Genomic DNA, 19,810 nt, shown 5'->3' with positions numbered 1-19,810 from the left:
ATTATAATATAATATACAAAAACACAAAAGCAAATGGAAAAATAAGGGAGTGTAGAAAAGGGGAGTGTAGAAAAGAAGGGAAAAAAGAAAAAAGGCATTGACTTCCAACTCTCTCTGCTGCAGTAGAATAAAACAGTAACCTCAAACCTCAACTTTTCATGTTTACATAAGAGTATAAAGTAGCCATTTCTATAACAACACACCCATCTAATCAGTAAAGCCCAAAATCAAAGTTTCAGCACAAAGTCCAGAAGCAAAAAGTCCAGAAGAGGTTTCCAAGTAGAAATAAAAGTATTTGTATTTTTTTCTTCGAGCAGAGCAGTCAATTTAGCCATCTCTAGCTAATTCCATCCACTTTTGCAGCCATTTGTCCATTGTGGAGATCAAAATGTCCTTCCATTTTTGTGCATTTTTTCATTTTTGTGCATCTTGCTGCCGTCAACATATATGACATCAAAGTTCCAAATTTGTTTCTGAAGTCTTTTTCCATTAAACCCCAAAGAAAAGTTTCTGGCTTTATCTTTAGATTCCTGCTTGAGCAGGGGGTTTGAATAGAAGATCCCTTCTAGCTCTTTTTGGAAGAAATATCCAGGTCCAGTTCCAAGCCAGGAGAAAGGCACTGGAGACAAAATGGAGGCTGGAGACTGATTGGAAAGAGGGTCAATTTATTGATGAACCAGAAGGACATGGATAGTTATGGGCAGCTGACCACATGGAGTTAAGAGTGAGCAGCTCTTATACCTTCTCTTGGACTTCCTGTTCCTGTGCAAGAACATGTATTCTATTGGCTGTTGTCAGACTCCATGGTGCAATGTGGGGTCATGTTTGTCTGAGTCAAGTTTTGTTGAAGTTTGCCAGCTGATGTAATGTCTTTAGGAGATTATGCAATGTGGTGAACTCTGCTGCTAGATGATAATGGGTTAATCCTATTATGTCCTAAAGGGTCATGTCTTAATCTCATCATCCTGGAGCTGAAGGTTTTTTGTTTTGTAGGTAGGATGGCCCAGTCTTTCTTAATGGGCACAAAATACCTCCTGGGGGAGAGGGAGCTGGGGCTCTAAGTTTCTGTCTCCTGTAAGATTTTTATTTTTTATCCTGCCTTTTTTAATATTTCTGAAAATATTTCATTCTTCTAGGAGGGAGGGAGCTTAACTATGTTATTCTGTTATCTGTATTTGGCTAACTTGGGTATGTTGTGCAGTATTTCTGCCATGGATTCTTTTGTTCGTTCTGAATCTATGACAACAAATGAAGCCATAATTTCATCTTCTTCTACTCTTAGATCTGATTTTCTGAAGGTACTATAGTGGGGATTAATAAAAATATCTGCTCCTCATTGAAATCGTCATGTAGGTTTGGGGGATTCTGGTAGTTGAAGTTCACACGTGCTCATGACTGACCATTCCTGGGCTAGTTAAATGGTTAGTACAAGAGGTATAACCTCGAGTATTTCAAGTTAAAGACATGCAAAATGGAATGGTTCTATGATACTATTTTACTCTGGAGATATGTGCTAGTGGGGAATACTTAGATGAAAAAGAACAAAAAATAATAGTTGGTGATTCAGCTATGAAGGAGAGCTATTTTCCAGAACTAGAATGTTTTCGAGATTGCAATATATTGCATTTTTGAAGCAATGAATAGATATTTTGGTCAAGAGTATGAAAATAGGCAGCAGACTCCCAATGAAATGATCTTTTATATACAAGTTTTATACAGCTGGTAAGCAACTTTTTTCCTCAGGTAAATGCAGCTCCAAAGCACAGGACACAAAAAGGAGCATTTTATGATTCAAAGAGAATGAAAGAACAGCGGAATGATGAATATAGATGTTGGAAAATATTAACACAAAGAACAGAGAAGGAATTCATTTCTAAAGTGCCCCATGTCTGAGTCATACTGTAGATATGCCAGAGGCAACAAGAATAAAACAAGTGGGGGGGTGTTGCTCTTTTTATGGGTTTAATTAAATCATGGAAGTATTATTTTGTAAATCTTGAATGGAAACAGCACTTTTAAAATGTGGTATTTTAGACTAGGGGAAGAACATGCTTTGTGAATAAGATTCAGTGAGAACCCCTAAGGAAATGATATAAAATCTTACCAACGTTTATTTACTTACTATTATTTACTTTCTATTAATGTACTTTCACCCAACATGCTAAGTTAAAATGCAGCTTATTTGATTTTAGCACAGTGCAGTGTATGAACTAAGGCTAAGCCATTGTGTATCATGGTTCAGATTATTTTATTTATTTTTATTTATTTGATTTGTCAATCACTTACAAGATAATAGATATAAGTATAAACATGAGTAAGAATACAGGAAATAGGTACGAATAAATGGTGACTGTTGTGCACATGCAAGCCCCTTACAGACTCTTAGGAATGGGGTGAGGTCACATCACAGAGTATGTGTGAAGTTGCCAATTGTGGTTTGTTTCCTGAATCCAACATCAGCATTTTATTGTAATTTCTGTGATGGTCGTGAGCCACCCAGAAACATTGAACACAAAGAACTTTTATAAATTATAGTTGGTCACACAGCCAGCCAGATGTTTAGATTGGACTTGGCATTTTTATCCACCTATCGAGTCCTTCCCAAGGACATGGGATACGCAGATGTGGATGTTTGATGATGTTAAAGTTATAGGATATTATTATTAATAAATAATGGATAAGAAAGACAAAAAAAGTCTAGACAACAACGGCAGTAACTGGAGACAGCAGAATAGTAGAGAAAGAACTCTAGAAAATAACAACATGCAAAGACCTGCAAACAGAAGTAGAATGACTGTGGCAAAAGAAAGGAAAGGTAGTACCAATAATAAAAGGCAACTGACAGCAAACAGCACTCCTTAGTAGCACTGATGATGTTACCTAGTTGGGTAATGAAACGTCTGCAAGAAAACAAGCAAGCCCAGGAAGCACCAAGGATCCGTCATTATAAAGATTCGCCTTTATTGGCATCTCCATTTAGCTATTGATTGGTTGGTTCTCTGGGAATTGGGTGGTTTTCGACTTATGACCACTCATTTAATAATAATTCAAAGCTTGGGAAAAGTGATATATGATCCGTCCTTTTAAGTTGCAACCATAACACCATCCTTGTTAGTTATGTGATAACAATTTGGGCATTTGGCAAGTATCTCACTATTACGACGGTTGCAGTGTGTTTGACGTCATCTGATTGCAACCGGCAGCCTTCCCATCTGGCATCTCACAAGCAAAGTCAATTGGGTAGGTCGGATTCGCTTAAGGATGGTATGATTCACTTACCCACCATAGCAATTCATTTAACGACTGCAGTAAAAAAAAAAGTTGTTTTTGCCTTCCCCGGGCTCCGGAGACTTTCCTTGAGCCTATGGGAGGTCGAAAATGGTCTCCCTGGACTCCAGAGGCTCTTCGGAGGCTGGAAACGGGCCTGTCTGTGTGTTTGCCTAAGAATTCTTTTTGTCTTTTCCTGAATTTGATTGAAGGGGTCATTAGGAAATAGGCATGCAGAGACTGTGAACGTCCCAATAGATTTGCAGGCAGATAACCTTGGGATTATTGTTATTTTTATTTTCATTCTTTCCATCCCGTTGTCGGCATCTCCAGGCTGTATTTTTCCCAGCCTGGCTCTCGGAAATCGTCACTGAAGCCAATCTTTATCAATATTTGAAAGAATGGCTTGATCAAAAGTTGGCATTTGGACCTCAAGGTCAAAAGAGAGCACAGGTCACCCCGCAGGCTTGGCCTCCCTTCTCACTGACGCACAAACCCTTCACAATCCAGATTTGCTGGATTTAAATAGCGACATCAGGAAATAATCACACAGGAAAAAGGATGCCTTACGGCTAGCCATGTTTCCTTTGGCATTAGCAGGCAATTTGGATGCAGCCTCCAGAATTTTCTCATCCTAGAAGTTAGGTTTTTTTTTTTTAAAAAAACCTAACTATTAGGGAATAATAATCATTGCTGACTAAGAACTCTCCAGCAGCAGCGAGAGCTAGAAGATTTTTAGCTGAGAGCCAGCTCTGACAAGAACGTTGCAAGGGTGTGTGATTGTAGATGGCTTTCCAGAAAAGCAGCTAACTAGTCAGTGATCCTATAGAATAACAGACTTTGGGAAGAAAGTTTTGGAGGTCTTCTAGTAATCAGGAGAACCCTATATCACTTCAGACAAATGGTTGTCCAATCTCTTCTTTAAAACTTCCAGTGTTGGAAAATTGACAACTTCTGGAGGCAAGTTGTTCCACTGGTTAATTGTTCTAACTGTCAGGAAATTTCTCCTTATTTCTTTTTTTTTTTAAAGTATTTTTTTATTTTTACAACAAAAACAAACAAATAAATCTTTCAGTTAAACAGTGTGTCGGTGGATACATATATGCTGTGCACATAATATTATCATACATTTCTTACTTGTTTATATATATAAAACCATTCTAATCAATATTTTATCTCGCATTGGTCAATTATTATATTATTATTAATATTGTATTTATTATCTTTCAAAAATATATTTCATCCTTACCTAAATTATATTCGTTCTCTTGCTCAGTCTGCCAATTAATTGTAATATTACTGTTATCACATGTTTCCGTTTCTTATTCTTCTGTCTAACCATTCCTAAAATAAATTCCAAATCTTTAAATAATCTTTTTCTTCCTGTTCTCTAATTGCCATTGTCAATCTACTCATTTCTGCACATTCCATTATTTTCTTAACTGTTTCAGGAAATTTCTCATTATTTCAAAGTTGCTTCTTCCATCCATTGTTTCTTGCCTTGATTTCTAGTGCTTTGGAGAATAAATTGATCTCCTGTTCTTTGTGGCAGCGTCTCGAATATTGGAACACAGCAATTATGTCACCTGTAGTCCTTCTTTTCATTAAAGTAGACATACCCAATTCCTTCAATCGTTCTATAGGAAGTTAGCACCCACCCCTCTCCTAGAAAAAATGAAATATCCTAGGAAATATGAAAAAGGCAGAATATTTCCCCTAAAAAGAGTAGAAACTCAGAAGCAGAAGCTCACTCAGAAGCCAAAGCTCATCCCCACCTTTGTTAATGGGTGAGCCATTAAGGCCTGGGCCAGAATATTTTACATAGCAAAGATCTCCAGGTAGAGCTATAATAGGAATTGCCCAAAGCCCTTTCATTACATCATCATCCAGCAAGGCTCAACCAAGACTGGCACTCAGGACAGCCTATAGAGTTGCCCCTGCATGGCCCCATGGGAGTCTGACAACCAATCAGAATACAAGGTCAAATTCAAATCCCAACAGAGGGTATATAAGGGTCTCTCAGCATCTTGGCCTCCTTTCTTGATCTTCTCTTTTCACCTTGAAGCATGTGATCGTCCTTTTCACTTTGGAGCTCCAAGCCATGTGGTCCTGTCCACCATTAAACCATCTTTCCTAACAGCCTCCATGTTTCCAGTGTCTTTTTCCCCACTTGGAACTGAACCCAAAAGGATATTTCTTCCAACAGTTCTTCATATGTTTTGACCTTCAGTCCCTTAATCATCTTTGTTGCTCTTCTCTTCTCTTCTCTTCTCTTCTCTTCATTTCTCTCTTCTCTTTCAAGAGGATCAACATTTTTTTTATATTGTGGTGACCGAAACTGGATGCAATGTTATAAGTGTGGTCTTAGAATACTGCATCCAATACAATAGTTGAAGGATGGTAAATGCAGGTAGACCTCGATTTACAATGATTCGTTTAGTGGCTGTTCGAACTTACAATGGATTAAAAAAAATGACACAATTCACTTAACAAACGTGTTACTAACAGTGATTCGCCTAAGAACTGTGGCAAGAAAGTTTGTAAAATGGGACGAACCTCACTTAACAACTGTCCCGCTTAGCAACAGAAATTTTGGGCTCAGTCGTTGTCCTAAGTCAAGGACTACCCGTAGACACAAGGGAATCCCTTGCTGGCATCTGATTTAGCAGACAGGTCATCCATCAAGAGAAAGTCCCACCTATGCAGCTATTGGAAAATGGCTTGGAAAGGATCCCACAAGCCACGTTCTGCATGCTTTTTCCATACCTTGTTATTCTTTCCAAACCTCTGGAATGTAGGAAAGAAAATTCCTCAAGCAATATGGGGCTTTCTCTGTTTATTTGCCCAAGCTTTTTATTTCCATAAACTATTCTGGTGAGTTGGGGCAGTGAAGCTGCGATAGAATGATTGAGTTTGAAAAGGGTTAGGATCTACAGAGGAAAATATTCCAAAATTAATTCCTTCAACGGATACTTAAGGGAGAGGCAAATGGCCAGTGGCTTAATATATCTGTCAACCCTGAAGCTGGCCTGGCTGAGGCCATTTTGAGACTTCAGCGCTGACACACTGGAGAAGAGGGACAGGGAGGGATGAATAGAGATAGTTCAGGTGTTGTAGTCAAAACAAAATGCTTTCTCTTGGGAACCAAGGACATTCCTGCAGGTGCTCAGAAGGAGGGGACTGGAGTCACCTAGCAACTGGACAGTATCCTGATTGGACCATGTGACTGATTGTTTTGAGAAAGTGATAAACTTTTACTTTTAATTAGGTAAAAACCGCGGGAATGTTCAGTGTCCATTTTTACCAGCCTGGGCCAATATGACATATCCAATAAACCTATTCTTTGAGGAAATTGTGTGCTCCAGGGTTTTGTTTGCTATGGGTATGTTACTTGAAACCAGTGGTTTCAAAAATCTTTAGTACTGGTTCTGTGGGCGTGGCTTGGTGGGCGCGGCAGGGGAAGGATACTGTAAAATCTCAAGCCAGAGGTGGTATTTGCCAGTTCTCCAAACTACTCAAAATTTCTGCTACCGGTTCTCCAGAACTGGTCAGGACCTGCTGAATACCACCTCTGCTTGAAACCTTGACAATATCAGCATGTCTTTCATTCCAATTCCCTAACAATTTCTTTTTCTGATTGTATAAATTAGAGCAAAGGTATTTACAGGGAGTTCTCGACTTACAATAGTTCATTTAATGATTGTTCAAATATACAACGAACTAAAAAAAAGGGACTTAGGACCAGTTCTCACACTTACGATCGTTGCAGCATTTCCATGGTAATGTGATCAAAATTTGGACGCTTGGCAACTGGCATGTACTTTTGACCATTGCACTGTCTTGGGATCCAGTGATCACTATTTGTAACCTTGATAGCTTGTTTCTGATGATGGGAGGAATCCAGATTCACTTAATGACTGCATGATTCATGTTCAACTGCAATGATTCGCTTAACAACTGTGACAAAAAGGTCGTAAAACTCATTTAACAAACGCCTTGCTTTGCAAAGGATTTTTTTTTACCTTAGTTGGGGTCGTAAGTCGAGGATTTACCTGTGTTAAGGAGCTGGAGAGAATTCCAGAAATCCTGCAGACGTTCCTTGCCCAGAGCTGTTTGACTGACTTATCAAATCCTGCATATCGCTGAAGCAAATGAATATTGATGACTGTACTGTGGGGTTCCTGGCTCACCTTTTGCTTACATTTGGCAAAAACTCTACCATCTTCAGTAACTTTTTGCATTTCCTGGTCATTGGAAGAAGGAAATTGCTTTCCTGGCAGATTTCAGTGATACCAAATCTTTCTCGGAGCCATTGCAATGACTAAATAGAGCGGATTAGAGACGGTCCTGTCAAAAATAATGTTGTTTTCATTTAAGTTATTGCAACGGGGAGAATAAAAAAAAACCAAAATGCACGCATTATGTAAAACATCCCATTTTGAAAGTCTCCAAGGGAGGATGGGTGACTCATGGCTCCCACATAACAGCAAACAAATTCAGCTATCTTAAATAGCATGTGGAGATATATTGGGGCGAGTTGGACAAAAATATTTTTTTATTCAGCCTTGGCTTTCCTTTCTGTTCCTTGGAAATATTTTCAATGTCTTTTTTTTTTAAAAAAAAAACTTTGCTATTAATATAGAAGCACAATATATATACATTTTCCTCAGTTTTATCTCGTTTCTAATTTTATTACCCCCCGGAGCTGTGCTGCAATCCAAATTCCAAGAATAAAATATGCTTTGGAGTGTATGTTGGCATCGTCTTACAGAAATTATAGCTTTTCCCAGGCTTACACAATTGCGTAGTGCACGAAATGGACACATTTGGTGTCAAGGTATGCCAATTGATGTGAGGTGGGGTAGCTATGCATACTCCAAATCCCATTTCCACATCTTCATTCCCAGATTTACTGCACAATTCCCTTCACCATCATAATTTACTCACAATCATCTGTTGAGTGATGGCACTCTTAGGCTTTTTAATCAAAGATGAGAGCAATAGATAGAGAATGAATGTGTGAATGGGACTTAACATTTTAGCATTTCCAGATGCTAAAACACTTTGTATTGTTGGAAAGAGAAAAAGAGCAGTTTGGCTTAGTGTTTAAGGCACCAGGCTAGAAAGCAGGAAACCATGAGTTCAAGTCTCACCTTAGCCATCAAAGCCAGCTGGGTGACTTTTGGCCAGGAGATGTAAGTTTTAATCCCGCCTTAGCCATGAAAGGGAGCTAGGTGACTTTGGGCCAATCACCAGGAGACGGTGAGTTCTAGTCCCGCGTTAGACATGAAAGCCAGTTAGGTGACTTCTTCTCCCTCAGTCCAATACACCCTGCAGGGTTGTTGTGTGGAAAATAGGAGGAGGAAGGCGTATTGGATATGTCCATCACCTTGAGTTAGTTGTCAAAATAATAAAGGCAGGATACAAATAAATAAACTAAGTGAAATAAATAATGGACAAAGTGATCGCTTGGCAAGATTCACTTAAATCTGAAAAACACATTGACTGCCACAGGGAGCACAATTATGGATTAAAGGCATTTAAAATTGCACTCGCTTAGGCTCAATCGCCAGATTGCTTTTTAACAATCTAAATTTATTGTAGAAGCAGCAGTGGGTTTTACTGGGAGTTTTCAACAGGGAGTCCTGGGACTAATCAATAGAAGATACCATCCTGCTAATGCTCCTACATTCTGCGCTGTATGTTTGCTACACCAAGTTGCTGGGTTGCTTAAATCACATCTTCTTAGACTGTAAATTAGTGAACAGTAACTACAGAACATCATTGTTGCTCTGTGTTCAGCTGCTTTGCTTTAAAATTGATCTTCTGCACAACTGCAAGTTCAAAGTGAACTTGGAAGGTGAGATCAATTGCGCTACTGCTCTTTGCAACATGTCTTTCTTTGCGAAAGTTTACCAATTTAGAAAGCTAATACAGCTAGTCCTCGGCTTACAAAGATTCATTTAGTGACTGTTCGAAGTTACAACGGCACTGAAAAAGGTGATTTATCGCGTGACCATTGCAGCATCTCCGTTGGTCATACGATCAACATTCGGATGCTTGTGTTGTGGTTCGCCGGCAGGACCAGTCTGGGAGTCTGGAGAGGATTTGGATGATGGACCTGCGTCCGATACAGAGATGGGGCCAGGACCATCTGGGAGTTATGTGCTGACTCCAGAGCCTCCGGAGTCTGGCAGCAGCAAGGCAGAGGACCCAGGGGAGCCTGTTCCCAGTGTGCGTGTGCACAGAGCTGCTAGAAGGCGAGAGTAAAGAGACAAAAGGGGCAACTCGGGAGTAAGGCTTGGAGGTGATTGCCCTGCCCATAAGGTATAAAGGAAGTGCAAAGGTAGAGAAACCTTTGCAGGAAGCAATGTTTTTCACTCTGATTGTTTTGGAATCTGAAAGCTCTGTGGTGAATTTGTTCTCTGTTTGGTTTTGAAAGACTAATTGGGACTTTAGTCGTTGGCAGCACTTCAAGTCAGATAAAGGTGCGTTCTTATCAGACTTCTCCCGAAGGACTTTGACAGACGTCCCTGGGACTAATTATAACTGGTTAAGACTCATTCCAGGCTGTGAATGACAATCATTCACAGCCATTGAACTAAAATAAAAGGGTTTTGGATTTTATGTGTGTTTGTTGGTGCCTCAGGAAGCCTTGGTCAGAACAGCTTGGAACTGGTTCATATTTATGACAATTGCAGTGTCCCAGGGTCATGCGATCCCCTTTTGCGACATTCTGACAAACCAAGTCAATGGAGGAGCCAGATTCACTTAACAACCGTGTTACTGACTTAACAACTGCAGTGATTCACTTAACCACCGTGGCAAAAAAGGTCATAAAATGAGGCAAAAACTAACTGAACAACTTAACATAAATTTTGCATTCAGTTTTGGTCGCGAGTTAAGGACTACCGTTAATACTTTTTTTTTTCCTTTTAAGAGAGTGGTTCTGTTCTGTTGTTTTAACACACCCATCCTCTCTTCTCTCTTAGGGTATGGCCTTCACCCTTCAAGAGAGGCTCCAGCTGGGAATACACGGTCTTCTTCCACCGTGCTTCCTGAGCCAAGATGTACAAGTTCTACGGGTCCTGAAAAGCTACGAGACCAAATCCAATGATCTAGACAAGTGAGCAGAAGTGAGCTGGGGATGCCTGCATAAATCTTGTGGTTGGAACGAGATGCTCTGGAATTTGGTGTTCTGACCCAACTCCCCAAACACGACAAACATTCTGACGTGAACCCAAAAGATTCCTTTATTTGTAGCACCGGCAGCCCCAACAAAAAGTTTCTCTCGCAGACTAATAAGTCCATCCAGCTGGAAGATGAAGAGTTGTCTGCCATATCTATTCATCTCTGCCCCCTGCCTTTTATCCACAGAGCTAGGGTGGGGCCTCACTAGCAGCAGTGGCTCTTCCATTCCAAGGACCGGCCCATAGATTTCCACTGCTCTCCTCTCCTCTGTCTTCTGCATATCCGTGCATCAGGCACTGGACCCAACTGTTCCTCCTCTTCCTCATCAGCCACCTCCAGACCTGGGGGCTGTTGACTCTCCATCTGAGGGCTGATGGACAGCCCAGGCTCTGTCTCTCTCTCTCTCTCCCAGTTCCATTCTCCCTTGGAGCTCCCGCCTGAGGACCGGCCCATAGATTTCCACTGCTCTCCTCTCCTCTGTCTTCTGCATACCCGCATCAGGCACTGGACCCAGCTGTTCCTCCTCTTCCTCATCAGCCACCTCCAGACCTGGGGGCTCTTGACTCTCCATCTGAGGGCTGACGGATGGCCCAGGCTCTGCCTCTGCCTCTGCCTCTCTCTTCCAGCTCCATTCCCTCTTCCCCCTTGGAGCTCTCAGGTTGCCCTGAGGCTGACCCTGACTCCCATGCCTCCTACTCATTTGATTTGGCTGCTGGAGGGGCCAGCAGCCAACAGGCCGCAACACTTGGATTTTGAGCCTTTGGGTTTCTCTCATTGGCTGCCTTCTGTGTTTGTGGAGAAGCTATCAATTCGCTGGCATCTCACCGCACATTTTGTCATAGGAGTCTAGCTGTTCCCAGATCAGTCTCAAAAATTTCTATGCTAGCTTTGTTTCGAGTTCCTGTGAAGGTATCCATCCAACAGAAATAGTAAACTGACCCCAGCTTATCCCCACTGTGTTCAGACATTTTCCCACATAGATAAGGACTTCCTTGCACAGTTATTATGACATGACCTCTCCTAGTCTCCTCTTTGACCCAATATTCTTCTCCATGCTGTAAACGTGGCAGACACTTTTGAACTTTTTAAAAGAACTGTAGGATCTTTTTTTAATGTATATTAAATGTTCCCTACAGCATTTGTAAAAGGAAGTGCACACCCTTCCTCCCTAAAACTTATAGAGAACAGTTGCTGGAACTGGGTATGTCTAATTTAATGAAAAGAAGGATGAGTTAGAAAAATTAATCAGGGGAACAACTTGCCTCCAGAAGTTGTGAATGTTCCGACACTGGAAGTTTTTAAGAAGAGATTGGACAACTGTTTGTCTGCAATGGTTCTAGGGCAGGAGTCAGCAACCTGCAGCTCTGGAGCCGCGTGTGGCTCTTTCATCCCTCTACTGCAGCTCTCTGTTGCTGGTCAGCTCCACAATTGATAGGGCTTTTGGTTAGGACAGGTAGAGGAAAAAGGACGGCGCACTAGGAGGAGACTCTATGGTGGGGGAACCGCCATAGAGTCTGGTCGGCTCCAGAATTGAATGGGGGGTTTCCAGTTAGGACCTTTGTGGCTCTTTGAATGTTGCCGATCCCTGGCCGAGGGCAGGGGTGTCAAACCCGATTTCATTGAGGGCCACCCTGGCTAGGTTGGGTGTGACTAGGTCGATGTCATTCATGTCAGGGGAACCTGCAGTGGCCCAAGTGCCCTGCCAGCAAAAACGGGCTCTCAAGCTCCGTTTTCAGCTATAACGGCCTCCTGTAATCCTCTGCCAGCAAAAACGGAGCTCCATTTTCACTGGCAGAGGCACCACGGGTCAGTCCTTCACTGTTTCCAGGGCGGCCCCAAAGTCCAGATCTAAGTACCCCGTGTGCTGAATCTGGCTCCCAGACCTTGAGTTTAACAGCTCTGGTCTAGGGTTTTCTGCCTAAGCATGGGTCGGACTAGAAGACCTCCAAGCAGGGGTGGCATTCTACAGGTTCGCACCTATTTGCTAGAACCGGTTTTTAACATTCTAAGCAGTTCAGATAACCGGTTGTTAGAAGAAATTATTGGCCTAATCCTGTAAGGAAGGCAGGAAGGAAACATTCTGGTGTTGCTTACAGAAACTGCCTCTCCATTAACCCTTTTTACATTCTTGGCAGGACTAGACTTCCTGTCTCAGGAACTTCTCTGGAGTTTTTTCCCCTCCTTTTCTGGTACTTTGCTTGTGTGGAGTGACCATTCAAAGTTACAATGGCACTAAAAAAAAAGTAACTATGACCGTTTTTCACACTTACGACTGTTGCAGCATCCCCACAGTCATGAGAAGCCAGGCGAGGAGATGCGTGCCTCGGTTTGAGTGATGTTGAGTGGACCATGCCCAGCCAGTCACATGACCACCAAGCCATGCCCACCACCTAAGCCACGCCCACAGAACCACTTGTTAAAAAATTTGAATCCCACCACTGCCTCCAAGGGTGCTTCCAACTCTGTTATTCTATTCTATTCTATTCTATTCTATTCTATTCTATTCTATTCTATTCTATTCTATTCTATTCTATTCTATTCTACTAATGATGACATGATAGCAGTGTTCCAATATCTAAAAGGTTGCCATGAAGAAGAGGGAGTCAAGCTATTCTCCAAAGCACCTGAAGGCAGGACAAGAAGCAATGGGTGGAAACCAATCAAAGAGAGAAGCAACCTAGAACTAAGGAGAAATTTCTTTACAGAACAATTAATCAGTGAAATGACTTGCCTTCAGAAGCTGTGGGTGCTCCAACACTGGAGGATTTTAAGAAGAGATTGGACAACTATGTGTCTGAAATGGTTTCCTGATTAAGCAGGAGGTTGCTCTCGCCTCACAATCGGGAGGCTGTGAGTTCAATCCTAAATAGAGGCTAATATTTGGAATAGACTTTCCTGCTCAAGCAGGGGGTTGGACTAGATGACCTTCAAGGTCCCTTCCAACTCTGTTATTCTATGAAATCTATTCCCTGCTGGTCCTTGGGGGGAAAAAAACCTGGAAAAAAATCACCAAGTCTATCACAAAATGTTAACTTATTATTTATTTTATTATTTTATTTGTAACATTTATTAGCCGCCTTTTTTTGCCACACGGTAACCCTGCATGACTTATAATATTAAAAGATAGAACTCTACAAAACCCTAATAAGACAAATGTTATGAAGATCAACCTAGCTAAAAGAAATGGGAAGGACGTATGATGAGAAGGGGAAAAGGAGGGAAATTTAAAAAAAAAACAATGCAAAACAACGCAAAATAATGATGTCTCTTGTTTTGCATCAATTTATTCTTCCATGGTTACTATTCCGGATACTATACAGTAATTTAATTTTTAGCGTAATGGGAAAAAGATGGGAGCTACTTCATCGTGAATCTTAGCCTAAAGCATTAGGATGGAATCCAGCTTCAATCCTTCTCAAAGTAAATTTATTAAAAGCAATGGCAATAATTTAAAAGAAAAAAATCAAGAAGTTGAACTCCCTTATGTTCTTCCCTTCATTTTTAGGGGGGGAAAATCCCTGCCTTCATTGAGAACAACTTTATAATTATACTGTAGTCTGGTCTCAAATATTACATTGTAGGTTCAAGTAAAACTGGATGAAACTGACCTTCTGCAGTCATTTAAATTGGGGTTTCATCTGAGATAGGTTGCAAGTTGGGGTAGTCCTCAACTTACAATCATTCATTTAGTGACCATGCGAAGTTGCAACAATGCTGAAAAAAAGCAAATTGTGACTATTTTTCCACACTTACAACTGCTGCAGCAGCCTTATGATTAAAATTCAGACTCTTGTTAACTGACTCCTATTTATGACGGTTGCAAGGTCTGCAGGTCGTGTGATCCCCTTTTGTGACCTATTGTCAATCAAAGTCAATGGAGAAACCAGATTCGCTTAACAACCGGGTGGCTAACTTAACAACTGCAGAGATTCACTTAACAACTGTGGCAAGGTCAGGTAGTGAAATGAGGCAAAATTCAGTTAACCATCGTATTTAGCAATGGAAATTTTGGGCCCATTGTGGTCATAAAGGAGCCTCGGTGGAGTAGTGGTTAGAGTGCAAGCTGCTCCTACTGCAATTTGGCAGATTGAATCCCACCAGGCTCCAGGTTGACTCAGCCTTCCGTCCTTCCGAGGTCAGTAAAATGAGGACCCAAATTGTTGGGGGGGAAAGGCTGACTCTGTAAACCGATTAGAGAGGGCTGGAAAGCACTGTGGAGCCGTATATGTCTAAGTGCTATTGACATTGCTATAAGTCGAGGACTAGCTGTAGTACTGATTTTGCTTTGTCACTTTGATGGAATAGCCCCATTCTCCCATGAGCTGCTCAGAGCATCCAGAAGTGGGAGGTGCTTCAGTCTCTTCTGGAAAGGCTGGGCTTAAAACTCCAGGATGCTCCTCCTCCTCCTCCACAGGACACCTCCTCAGCGCCCCCCAGTTTTAGCTCAGCCTTCGTGGTAAGAGGTTGTGCACTCCCTGACTGGAACGGTTTTCTGATTCAGGTTTGCTCTTGGGTTATTTCAGCTTGTAAAAATCTTCCCCGTTTAATTTGGGTTTTTTTTCAGGCTTGTGCCTCTATTAGGTTGCCTCGATCAGTTTAAAAACAGTTTCTTTGTAACTAGCGGAGCCCGCCACTCCGTGGGCAGCCTGAGGCAACCGCCTCAGGCAATTACCTTATCTAACTTTCCGATCGTCTTCTCTGCGATCGTAGTGGAGCGCTCGCAGCCGTGGCTCACTTCGCCTTGCCGTTTCGTCTGACAGGAGCATTTAACTCGCAAGTTAGAGCCTCAGCAGCAGCGGCTCATTAGACTTCTCAGACATTAGCAGCGGAGATTCTGGCTTCCTGCCTTTTTCAACGGCTGGCTCAAGTTCGCGCCTAGATATCACAGGCGCCATTCCCCGCTGGTTTCCCTTTTTGGGGACTGGGGCAGTACCTTCCCATTTCGTTCTCCCTGGGTTTAGCTCTCCCTTGTCTGGCTGACATTGGATAAGCAGGCTAGTCATTAAACAGGAATTTCCTTGCAATTGCCTTTGGATCATTTCTTTGGAGTGAAGCCGCAAGTGCCATTTTAAACAGCGGGACACTTTAGGACAAAAGGTGTCATCGACAACCATCGGTAGATGGTTGAGAGCCACCATAGCTAAAAGTTACGAATGCCAGTCCATCTCAGTTCCTAAGGGCATTACAGCCCACTCAACAAGGAGTGCGGCAACATCAGCAGCATGGGCCACATGGGCTTCCATAGACAAAATTTGCAGAGTGGCAGCTTGGGCTTCACCATCTCCCTTTGTCAAAAATTATAAAATTGATGTCTAGGCCTCAGTGGATGCTTCATTTGGCAGAAGAGTCCTGCAGAGGGTCCACAGAGTTTAGGAGTGGATTTCAATCCAGACGGAGTCCCTCCCTAAGGACAGGCCAAGCTTTGGTATGTCCCACTTCTGGATGCTCTTCACAGCTCATGGGAGAAAGGGCGTTGGTACTTACCTGATACGCCTGTTCTCTGTGAGCTGTGAAGAGCATCCAGCCCCACCCATTTCTTTCCGTCTGAGGGGATCCGTTCCAGTCAGGGATCTAGATTAGGTGATGAGTTCCAGATTTTGGCACTCAGCCTTCGCAAAACTGGGGGACGCTGAGGAGGTGTCCCGTGGAGGAGGAGGAGCGTCCCGGAGTTTTAAGCCCAGCCTTTCCAGAAGAGACTGAAGCACCTCCCACTTCTGGATGCTCTAAACAGCTCACAGAGAACAGGCGTATCAGGTAAGTACCAACCCCTTTCCCAAAAAGCTAAATGGAAGAAATGTTGTTTAAGGGTTATTGCATATCTCAGCAGCTTTCCATATTAGTGACTTGGATACACTTCGTTGTCTTTTGACTTCAGGAGCATGTTTTATAATAATTCTGGTTTTGGGATATGCCCAGAAGGTGATTCTGAGTGAACTACTGCTCAGCCCTTAACTCATTTCCTGTTGGTGTCCTTATGGTGTTTTAACATCTACACGAAACCTCGGGATAAAGTCACTTGGAGCTCTAGAGTGAGATATTACCAGTGATTATTATCAGTGATTTCATTGAAACATTTTCCAGGAAACAAAACCCAAGAAAGTCCAGTTACCTTTTGGGAAAGCACCTTTGGGACTATTCTTCTTGATCCAGGGTAGGATTCAATTTTTTTAACAACCAGTTCTGTGGGCGTGGCTAGATGGGTGTGGCTAGATGGGCATGGCCATGTGACTGGTTGGGCATGGCTTTTGTTTGCAGGCCTCCTCCCGCGAACCTTTTTATTTTTCCTCGGCCTCAGGGAAGCCTCCTGGGCGAAGCAGTAAGACAGCAAGGGGGATACTAGCACAGCTGATTGTCGGAACAGCTGATCGTTGGGAGGGAGGAAAATAAATACTTTAAGGAGTGACTGGATAGGGGAGAATGCAATCAGCAATGTCGCACATGCGCAATAAGGACTGACGGGGAGGGGAGGGGTGGGCAGAGAGGGGAGGGGCCAGCCAGGGGCACAATTGGCTGGTTCTCTGAACTGCACAGAATCATAACAACCAGTTCTATAGAACCGGTCCGAACCAGTAGAATTCCCCCCCCCATCCTGATTTCATTGTATCTGTTGTGGCCCTCCAGCAGCCAGCGGAGCTGGCAGCAGATTCAGACAGTAAGGAGGTTGGGGAGGAACATGGGCTAATCCTGGAGTCCGGACAAGGCTTTGATGAGTGCTCTGCCTCAGAGACAGAGATGAGGCCAGGGCCGTCTGACAGTTATCAGCTGCCTTCGGTGTCGGAGATCAGTGGGGCAGAAGAACAGCTGGAGCCTGTTCCCAGTGTGCACATGTGCAGAGCTGCCAGGAGAAGGGAACAGTTAAGGAACAAGGGTCGACTCAGGAGTAAAGGCACAGCTGGATGCTAAATGGCCCCTCCCGTAGGGAATAAAGATGAGCGAAAGGGGAGTGGTGTTTGCAGGAGACAATTAGTTCATTTAATGAGGGTGAAGATTTGTTCCTGACTCCTTGCCAAGTATTTTCTGCAACAGCGTTGCACTTGGGAGCAATCGGCCTGGCAACTCTCCAAGCCTGATAAGGTCTGTGATTGTAAATCACTCTTGAAAGACTATTTGCCGGGACTCTGCTGGATGTGAACGAGAAGAATTCACATTAGCCTAAATAAAAGTGGTTTTGTTGGGACAAGGAGCCTGCTTCATGATTTTGTGAAGCCTAGGTCAGAGCAGTATTTAACCACAGTTATTCATGCCTTGATTGCAGTTGCTTGGAATCTGAATGATTAAATCGCCATAGATCCCTACCACCAGGGGTGGGATTCAAAAATTTTAACAACCAGTTCTGTGGATGTGGCTTAGGTGGTGGGCGTGGCTTGGTGGTCATGTGACTGGGTGGACATGGCTTGGTGGTCATGTTATTGGCTGGGTGTGGCCAACTCAATATCACTCACATCGAGGCACGCATCTCCTCGCCTGGCCTCTCATGACTGCGGGGATGCTGCAACAGTCGTAAGTGTGAAAAATGGTCATAAGTCACTTTTTTCAGTGCCATTGTAACTTTGAATGGTCACTCCACACAAGCAAAGTACCAGCAAAGGAGGGGGGAAAAAAACTCCAGAGAAGTTCCAGAGACAGGAAGTCTAGTACTGCCAAGAATGTAATAAGGGTTAACGGAGAGGCCGTTTCTGTAAGCAACTCCAGAATGTTTCCTTCCTGCCTTCCTTACAGGATTAACCCAGTAATTTCTTCTAACAACTGGTTCTCCGAACTGCTTAGAATGTTAACAACCAGTTCTAGTGAATAGTTGCGAACTGGTAGAATCCCACCCCTGCTTACCACATATTCCTAATTAGCTCCCATGGGGGGGTGGGAACTATGAGAGACTCTTATTGACTTGGTTGAAGCCTTTTCAGATTGTTCAAAGTACAATGCTTGTATCGACTCCTTTTTTCATCTCTTCCTTTTCTTCTGTCCTTTTTTCCAGATACATCATCCTCATGACGCTGCAGGACAGAAATGAGAAACTGTTTTACCGGGTGCTCACGTCTGACATAGAAAGATTTATGCCAATAGTGTACACTCCGACTGTTGGATTGGCTTGCCAGTTGTACGGCCTAGCCTTCAGGCGGCCGCGGTGAGTGGACAGAATTATTCCACTTTTCCTTCCGCCAGCTGTTTCTCACTCAAAGGTTCTCATTGGCATGAAACGTTCGCCCTTCTAATGGCTACCTCACTTTCCGTGGGTGGTCTCCACAAGAGAAGGGAAACTCACTATTCTTGGTGCAATTGTCAAATAACTCGGTGTGCATCTGTATTCCTGCAATGACAAATGGGAAAACTCTTCTAAGATGAATGAAAGCAGCTTTGTTTGAGAACAGTACGGTACAGTACAGCTCGCTCTGCCTGAGGTTAATAACAAAGTGTTACCCTGAATTCTCATTTAAACTTCCTCCATCAAATCTATAACTTTTAAATGTCTAGTGCATGGTAACCACTGTAGTAGTAACTGTGGTTATCCTTCCTTCCTTCCTTTGTGCCTCCTTCCTTCTCTATCTTTCCTTTTGCCTCCCCTTCTCTGTCCTTCCTTCCTTCCTCCTTCCTTCCATTGTGCCTCCCTCCTTCTCTGTCCTCCCTCCCTTCCTTCCTTCTTCCTTCCTTCCTTCTTCCTTCTTTCATGCCTCCCTCCTTCTCTATCTTTCCTCTGTTCCTCCCTCCTTCTCTGTTCTTCCTTCCTCCTTCCTTCCATTGTGCCTCCCTCTTTCTCTGTCCTCTCTCCTCCCTCCCTCCCTTCTTCCTTCCTTCCTTCCTTCCTTCCTTCCTTCCTTCCTTCCTTCCTTCCTTCCTTCCTGCCTCCCTCCTTCCCTATCTTTCCTCTGTTCCTCCCTCCTTCTCTGTTCTTCCTTCCTTTCTTCTTCCTTCCTTCCTTTGTGCCTCCCTCTTTCTTTGTCCTTCCTTCCTTTATGCATCCCTCCTTCTCTATCTTTCCTTTGTGCATCCCTCCTTCTCTATCCTTGCTTCCTTCCTTCCTTCCTCCTTTCTTCCTCCTTCCTTCCTCCTTCCTTCCTTTGTGCCTCCCTCTTCTGTCTTTTCTTTGTGCCTTCCTCCTTCCTTCCTTTATGCCTCCCTCCTTCTCTGTCCTTCCTTCCTGTATAAATATTATAATACAAATCCAATTAAAAGAAAATATTTAAAATTCAGAATTTAAAGGCTGGGGAAGGCCCTTGAAGGCACAAACCAGCCCCGTGCTTCTCTGTCGAGCCAAGCCCTGATGACATTACCTAGTTGGACAATGAAACATCTGCAAGGAAAAAACCAAGTACAGTGAGCACCAAGGATCCCTCATTTTCAATCCTGAGCTACA

General features: G+C 43.0%; 1 protein-coding gene across 2 annotated transcripts in view; it reads left to right on the top strand.

The window, feature by feature from the left end:
• ME3 (malic enzyme 3) overlaps positions 1–19,810 on the top strand; it is a 116,983-nt gene that overhangs the window by 37,345 nt on the left and 59,828 nt on the right. Inside the window, exons 3-4 of one of the 2 annotated variants that reach the window (XM_087966109.1) lie at positions 10,260–10,393; positions 18,434–18,583. In XM_087966109.1, coding sequence (XP_087822235.1) covers positions 10,260–10,393; positions 18,434–18,583 — 284 coding nt within the window. Of the gene's footprint in view, positions 1–10,259; positions 10,404–18,433; positions 18,584–19,810 lie in introns of those variants that run through there. The other variant, XM_087966110.1, reaches the window with a different exon arrangement.

Source organism: Notechis scutatus, chromosome 5 (assembly GCF_049901735.1).
Source record: "Notechis scutatus isolate UNSWTSFEM ecotype Mainland chromosome 5, rNotScu1.2, whole genome shotgun sequence".
Taxonomy (NCBI): domain Eukaryota; kingdom Metazoa; phylum Chordata; class Lepidosauria; order Squamata; family Elapidae; genus Notechis; species Notechis scutatus.
Note: the sequence above shows the minus strand (reverse complement) of the source record. Positions and strands in the feature narration are given on the sequence as shown.